Genomic DNA, 7,987 nt, shown 5'->3' on the forward strand with positions numbered 1-7,987 from the left:
TAAAGTTGATTTCTCAAGAGATTTTCTTTGGGAGAAAAGGGAAACTGGGGTTTGCAAAATGGCCATTTTGGCAAACAAAAATAATAGGCAGTGACCCAAACAATTTCTGAAATGAAAGTTAACTGATCTTAGCTTCAAGACTACCGTTATTATTAATCCTTCAGGGATGAGGCACGACTGATCAATGTTTCTCCTGTGTCTCCTATGAGATCTATAAGGAAAAACTCTTCCAATGGGTGATTTGAAAATATTTAAATAATTCGAGAAACACCACATTTCAATCTGGGGTTAACATTGGATGGGAACTGAGCTCAACGATCTTTTCAGAGGGTCCAACCTAAATATTGAGTATAGAGAGCTGGATGGAATGCAAGATGATCATTCTGGAGAGCTGAATTGTCTTTGGGCCGTGATGTGGATGCCACAGCTCTTACTTTAAACGCTATGAAGTTGGCCAGGTAATTTAAAATCCATTGTTTCAAATTACGAGTATGTAAGTAACCAAAGAAAAACTGTCCACAGAGAATAAATTATGCTATCAGCCAGGCTTTGCAGAACTGGTCTGCCTCTCTACGTCCTCCCTGCTCCTTAAACAAGGATAAATTCTCCTGGGACATGTTCCTAGCCTTCCAAAGACCTGGGTTCTCATGTCTTGGTCCCCTCTGTGAGCTTTTGGTCCAGCTTCAATCACTGGAATGTCTACCTCTGTCCTCTGAGAGTTACCAGGTTCCATTGAAGCAACTCATTTCCACAAACGCTTTAACACAGCTACTCATCCCAGTGAGGTTTCTTCCTGAGCCTACTTTAATAAGCTTATCCCCCAAGCCTCCAAATGAGAAAGATTTTTTTTTAACCGCTGAAATCCAATTTATCACAATCACGTATGGGTCTCGGGGGGGATTTCTGAAACCACGGTTTTCGGGTCTCCCCATGCAAGAACCAACCGGGTTGTTTTTCTTGTACAATGGTTGGGTGATTCGGTGAACAGTAGCATTGCCTCATAATTCAAGCTGGCAAGAAAACGGCTCTTAGAATTTTTTTGCTTTTCTTGGGTCTCAACTAATGGTATGAGCAAAGAGAAAAGTTGGTGACTAGAGAGCAGTTAATCTCTTTTGGCGTTCCTGTCATCTGTGTGGCCTCCCCGGCTGGGATGTAGAACATCAGAAAACGAATCTCTTTATAAATAATCACTTTTGATTTACAAGATCCTGAAGTCCTGCCTTTGTATTCTGTGCAGAGCTATAAACCTGGAAGAGTTCCCTCCCCAGGTCTCCGTTCAATTTCTCTTTATCGCTTTAACTTTTTCTTTTGGGGGAGGGGGGCCGTTCAAGACATTTGTTAGGGCTGCAGCAATAAACACCAGCAAGCATTGCTGAGCAAGCATGCCGACTCTTACACTTGCAAAGAGCCAAAATGTCCTTAATTTTTCAAATTACACTTTGACCCAGTTAACTGGAGTTATTTCGGTATTAACTCTCTGTCTGCTTCACACAGGCCGTTGTGCCGTTGAACTTGCACTGGCCCTTTTACAGGTTACTTAGAAATGTAGCCATTGACATATTTTGGGGGCATCCAGGCCCCAACAAGAAAACAACAAAGAAAACAAAATTCTGGAACTAACACTGCAGAGTGGGAGAGGGTGAGTGCGCTTTACAAGAGAACAAGAAACAGGTCAGAACCTAAAGGAATGTATCCATTAAGGTGCCTCACAAAGTTCATTTGCGTCAAGCAAAGGGACCAAGGCTGGGACTGCAAGGCAATCTGGACCATCAAGTATCAGGGGTCTGTCGGTTCACAGAAGAGGTCTCCTGGGTAGAACAGAATCAGAGACGTTCCCAAAGGAAGGCTAAGGGATGAGCACATGGGCCAGCTCTTCAGGACCCACAGTGTTTCTTTAATCCTGCCGAGAGGCTTCAATGCCCTTGCAATCTCACATTCACTGTCATCTGTGGGGCAGCCTCCAGGGTAGCAATCCTCTTTCCAACAAACAATAAGAAGACACTGGATTCTCAGGCCCGTGTCCATCAGCTAAAATCCTCTCCCCAGTCTACCACCCAACAAGAAAAGCTCGGTTCACTGGTGGTAGGTTGTCACTGAAAAATGGCAGCTTCAGGCCAGGGTGTCTCTGGTCTGAGTCGAGATGCCTTCATCGCTGCTATGACTGAAGAACAATGCCCTGCCATTTGGCTTGCAAAACACCTTTGCTATCTATCATTTCATTTTATTCCCCACAACAACTCCACCTTCAAAATGGGCATCCTGGAGCCCAGAGAACTCAATTGCCCATTCTCATAAAGTTAGTGGCAGGGCCGGCAGGCACCAGAAGCCAGGCTTTCCAGGCCCTACGTTCTGGCAACACTGCGTTGCTCCCCGAGCCTAGCGTCTCCAACCCAGACGCCAGTGGTCCGGGCCGGAAAATGAGGCAGATGTCCTGAGGGAGCATAGAGGAGCCTCTCGACCAGTCCGCCCTGTTTGGTTAACTTGAGCACGTATGAACTACCTACGGGTCCAGGGCACCTCAGCAAGCCAGCAAAAGGCTCGGGACACATGCGATCACTAAGGGGACCGTAGAAACCCGTTAGGTAGCTACCCAAGTGGCCTCCCCGCAGCTCCAGAGCCTGGAACTACGCAGGCCGAGCGAGAGTGGCGAGTGGTGAGTTCGAATCCGGGGGGCCTCCGACCTGCCTTGGTCTGGCGCCCTGGGCTCCACCTCCAGCCGGGCCGCGGGCAGCTGTGGCGGAGAGCGGGTTAGGGTGGCAGGTCGCGGAAGTTCTGGGCGCCCTGGGGGAAGACGGCCCACCTGTGCAAAGGCTGGAAAGGAAGGGAGGGGAAACGGGCGCCGGACACCGCTCACTTACCTGGCCACCGGCCTCCTCCGTCTTCCACGCGTGCAAGCGCTCCGAGCTCCCCGGGGCGCTCCTCCGAGGACGAGGACTCGCAGGTTGTGGCGAGAGCTGGAGTGCGCGCGAGGGGGGAGGGGGGACTCAAAAGTGGGTGGGAGGAAAAACATCACCGCCCTCACACCACGAGGGAACAGCGGCTCGCTCGGCTCCCGGGGGCAGAGACAAGGCGCGGGCGCGGCGGCCCGGGGCCACCTGCCCGCCCGCCGCCCGCTCCCCACTTGGCCCGAGAGGCCGGCCGCTCGGCGCGGGCGGGAATTCCGCGAGCAAGCAGCCGCTGCAAGCCCGCACCCTTTCTCAGCCCCGGCACCGCCGCTCTCTCCCCGCTCCCCCGACCCGAAAGTTAAGAAATCGGGAGAAAGTGTGAGGCTCAGCCGGCGACTTTCCCATCACGCAGCGCCCACACGGCACCCCCCTCCTCTGGCTAAGCGAGCGTTGGGGTCTTAAAGGGACCGCACATCTCCTCCCGCCCTTCCACCCGCTCTGCGCTGGATGCACCTAGGAGCTCCCCGCCGCTCGCGCGCGGCCTGAAGACCCCGGCTACCCTCTGACTTCCCCGCTGGAAGCCCGCGACCCCCTCTCCTCCCGCACGACGACCTCTCTGCGTGCACCTGGCCTGGTCCTGAGCCGGTGCGCGGGTCGCAGGATGAGTTGGCCTCGAAAATTATGCCCTAGCAGGCTGCGTATCATTTCCGGGCATCTCCCAGACCCACGTCGCGGCTAATGAAGTGACCAAGCGTTGGTGCCCTTAAAGGCAGGATGGAGGTGGGTGTGTGTGTGGAGGGACAGGAGACGACTTAGAAACCTGCTTTCGCCCACAGAGGGCTCCTAAGCCCCACGGAAAGGGCCTCCGCTAACTGTTAGGTGTCTTGAAGAAAACTTAAGAGTGGCTCACCACAGCCATCACTGTTCTAAGAGTCCTTAGGATTTTGAGTTGGGTCAAGAACCCATCCTTGAAATCACAATAGCGCTGCTGATGCCTTGGTGAGCCTGGGACAGACTAGTCCAAATTTGTGTTTATTCGATGAAGTATAGTTACAGAGAATTACCAGAATCCTCTAAGGGCCTGAAAGCGTTGCCTTGAGAGACAGTACCCATTTATATTTAAGCCCCTAAATTTAGAGAGAGCTGCAGGGCTTTTTTCGACGTGGAACTGCATAATATGGACACTCCTAACATCTACATGCCACGTTATGGCTTACAGAGCACTTTCATATACATCTTCATTACTTTTTAAACTCTCACAACAAACTGAATGATCTCTGTGTGGCCTCAAGTGTTAGAGTTGGTGGGGACCCTCTGGACCATTCAGCTCAACCTTTTCCTGTCACAGAAGAAGAAATGGATGGAGGAGGTGGCCGGAGAGGTGATGTATCCAAGGTCACACAGCTAGTAAATGATAGATTTGAGATTCCAGTTCAGATTTCCTGACTTTCAATCCACTACTCTCTGGCTGTTATCTCCAGTCTATAGATGAGGAAACTGATGCTCAGGGAAACTGTAGCTTGCCAAAAGAACTCATATATCAGGAAGAGAGAACAAAGGAAATTTAAAACAAGAATAATTGTCCCTGGAAGTTACTTCCTTTTTCTTCCTTCACAAGTGTTAATATCACCCAACTAGCCCCTGAATTGCTGGAGATGATTATTTCACTGTTAACAAAGAAAGGGGGGCCCTTTCTGAAACGTTGCCTTCAGGGCCCAAAATGTCTAGCTCCATCCTGCTGCTTGGGTAGCCATACATTTACATTGCCACATGCATTCAATCTGTGCTGTCCTATATTAGTTTGAACTTGCTGATTTGTTGCCTTATAACTGTTCTCAAGCCATTTAAGGCATTGATGTTTTGTCTCACTGCACTGCGTTCTTCAAGGCCAAGGACTGGTTGTTCAATTTCCTTTGTATCTACATCCCCCAACCCCCATCATCACTCCCAACATGCTGAGAGAGTATTCAGGAAAATGGGTTTCAGGGAACAGCCCGGGACAAACATGGATCTTAGCATTTAAAATCAGTAGACTCACTGAGATTTAAGAGCTCGTCTATTTGGCTACAACCACTGGCTCCCCTTGCTTGATGTAGTACTCTGATTACTGCATAACAAACCATCCCAAAACCTTAAAAGCTTAAAATGATTTATTATGATCGAATGGTTCTTTTCAACTGGGCAGTTTTTGCTCAGGATCTCTTGTACACTTGGCAACTGTATAAGGGGGGTGCTGGAATTCTCTAAAAGGTTCTTCATTCGTGTAAATGCTGGTGGTCCTTGTATTAGTTCCAGTCTTGATTTCTGAATTGGGAACTCCAACACGGGTCCTAACCTAAACTTCCTACCAGATCTTATTCAAGCTAAACTGATGATTATCTTTATGCCTTATTTTTCTCTACTTATTAAATGGAGATTAGAGCATAGATCATCTCATATTCATTCTTTAAAAATGTTTTATTTTGAGATAATCATAGATTTATGTGCAACTGTAAGAAATAATTCAGAGGGATCTCAAATACCCTTCACTCCCAGTAGTAACATCATGCATAACTATAGTACAATATTATAAACAGGAAATTAACATCAATACAATCCATCCACCTTACTCCAATTTCACCAGTTTTATATGCACCCATCTGCCTGTGTGTATATAGCTCTGTGAAATTTTTTCACATGTGTAGGTTGATGTGATCATCACCATAGTCAAGATGCTAAACAGTGCCAACACCACAAGGGGCTCTGTTACTCATCTTCTCTCCTCTTCTTCCTACTCCCTGGCAACCACCAAACTGTTCTCCGTCTCTATAATTTTGTCATTTAAGAATGTTACATGGGGGCTTCCCTGGTGGCGCAGTGGTTGAGAGTCCACCTGCCGATGCAGGGGACGCGTGTTCGTGCCCCAGTCTGGGAAGATCCCACATGCCGCGGAGCAGCTGGGCCCGTGAGCCATGGCCGCTGAGTCTGCGCATCCGGAGCCTGTGCTCCGCAGCAGGAGAGGCCACAACAGTGAGAGGCCCGCGTACAGAAAAAAAAATAATAATAATATTACATGGAATCATACATAGGTAACCTTTTGAAATTGGCTTTTTTCACTCAACATGAGTCTCTGGAGATCCATTCAAGATGTTCCAGTATCAAGAGTTTGTTCCTTTTACTGCTGAGTAGTATTCCATGGCATGGCTGTATCACAGCTTATTTAACCATTCATCTATTGCAGGACATCTGGATTGATTCCAGATTTCGGCAGTTACAAATAAAGGGGCTATGAACATTTGTCTACTGATTTTGCATGAACCTAAGTTTTCATTTCTCTGGAATAAATGCCCTAGAGTATAGTTCCTGGATTGTATGGTAAGTGCATGTTTAGTTTTGTAAGAACCGCCATATGCTTTTCAGAGTGGCTGTACTATTTATATTCCCACCAGGAATGAGTGAGACATCCAGTTTCTCTACATACTTGTCTGCATTTCTTGTTGTCATTATTTTTTATTTTAGCCATTCTGATAGGGGTATAGCGATATATCATTGTGGTTTTAAACTGTATTTCCCTAATGCTTAATGATAGCTACCATCTTTTCGTGTGTTTATTAAACATCTGTATATCCTTTTCAGTGAAATGTCTCTTCATGTATTTTGACATCTTCTAATTGGATAGTTTTCTTACAGTTGAATTTTAGGAGTTTTTTTTAATATATTTTAGGTACTAATCCTTTGTTGCGTACATGGTTTGCAAATACTTTCCCCCAGATTGCAATTTGTCTTTTCATCCTCTTCCCATAGGCTTTTATAGAACAAAGTTTTCAATTTTGATGAGGTCCAATCTGTCAGTTTTTCCTCCTATGGATTCTGTTTTGACATTAAGTCTAAGGATGCCTGGCTTAGCCCTAGATCCAAATTTTTTTCCTATATTTTATAGTGCTATAGTTTTAAGTTTTACATTTAAACCTATGATCCATTTGGAGTTAATTTTTATATAAGGTGTGAGATTTAGATTGAGGTTCACTTTTTTGCCTATGGATGTCCAATTGCTCCAGCATCATTTTTTAAAAAACTATCCTTCCCTCGTTGAACTGTTTTTACAGGTCAAACATCAGTTGGGTATTGTATGGGTCTGTTTCTGGTTTCTCTCTTTTGTTTCATCGATCTCTGTGTCTATCCCTCCAACAACAGCACCCAGTTTTTATCATTATAGACATTAGTAGGATTAATATCAAGTAGAGGGGTTCCCCCCACTTTATTCTTCCTTTTCAAGATCGTTTTAGCTATTCTGGGTCCCGTACCTTTCTGTATAAATATTAGAATCAGCTCTTCTATGTCTACAATATACCCTTCTCAGATATGGATAGGAATTGCCTTAAACCTATAGATCGATTTAGGAAGAATTGACAGCTCTAATCTGTTGAGTCTTCCAATCCATGAACACAATATGTTTCTCCATTTCTGTAGGTCTTTTCTGATTTCATATAGCAATGCTTTCTAGTTTTCAGCGTATAGATTCTGTATGTGTTTTGTCAGATTCATACCTACGTATTTCATTTTCTTTGGAGCAATTGCAAATGTTATTGTGTTTTTAATTTTGGTTTCCAGGGTTCACTGCTAGTATATATTAATGCAATTGATTGTTGTGTGTTGATCTTGTATGCAGAGTGTTTCAGAACACAGTCATTTTATTTTTTTCCAGCTTTATTGTGATTTAATTGACATAGAATATTGTGTGAGTTTAAGATGTACAACATGATGATTTGATATATGTATATATTGTGAAATGATTACCACAATAATGTTAGTTAACACGTCTGTCACCTCACATAATTACATTTTTTTTGTCTGTGGAGAGAATATTTAAGATCTACTCTCTCAGAAACTTTTAAATATATAATACAATTATATTATATATTTAACTATATGCTAACTATAGTCACCATGCTGTGCGTTAGATCCCCAGGACCTATTTATCTTATAACTGGACGTTTGTACCCTTTGACCAGCATCTCCTCATTTCCCTCATCCCCCAGTTCCTGGCAACCACCATTGTACTCTCTGTTTCAAAGTTTGGCTTTTTTTTTTTTTAAAGATACCACATATAAGTGAGATCATAC

The 7,987-nt window shown here is 45.2% G+C and overlaps 1 protein-coding gene across 1 annotated transcript in view; it reads right to left on the bottom strand.

The window, feature by feature from the left end:
- Positions 1-3,010, bottom strand: part of CHRDL1 (chordin like 1) — a gene marked incomplete at both ends in the record, with an annotated part of 112,630 nt that extends 109,620 nt beyond the window's left edge. Inside the window, one exon of the mRNA XM_082864137.1 lies at positions 2,859-3,010. Within this exon, the coding sequence (XP_082720263.1) occupies positions 2,859-3,010 (152 nt within the window). The remainder of the gene's footprint in view (positions 1-2,858) is intronic.
- Positions 3,011-7,987: the final 4,977 nt, after the last annotated feature.

The sequence above is a fragment of the Leucopleurus acutus genome (genome assembly GCF_964270905.1).
Source record: "Leucopleurus acutus genome assembly, chromosome: X".
Classification (NCBI taxonomy): Eukaryota; Metazoa; Chordata; class Mammalia; order Artiodactyla; family Delphinidae; genus Leucopleurus; species Leucopleurus acutus.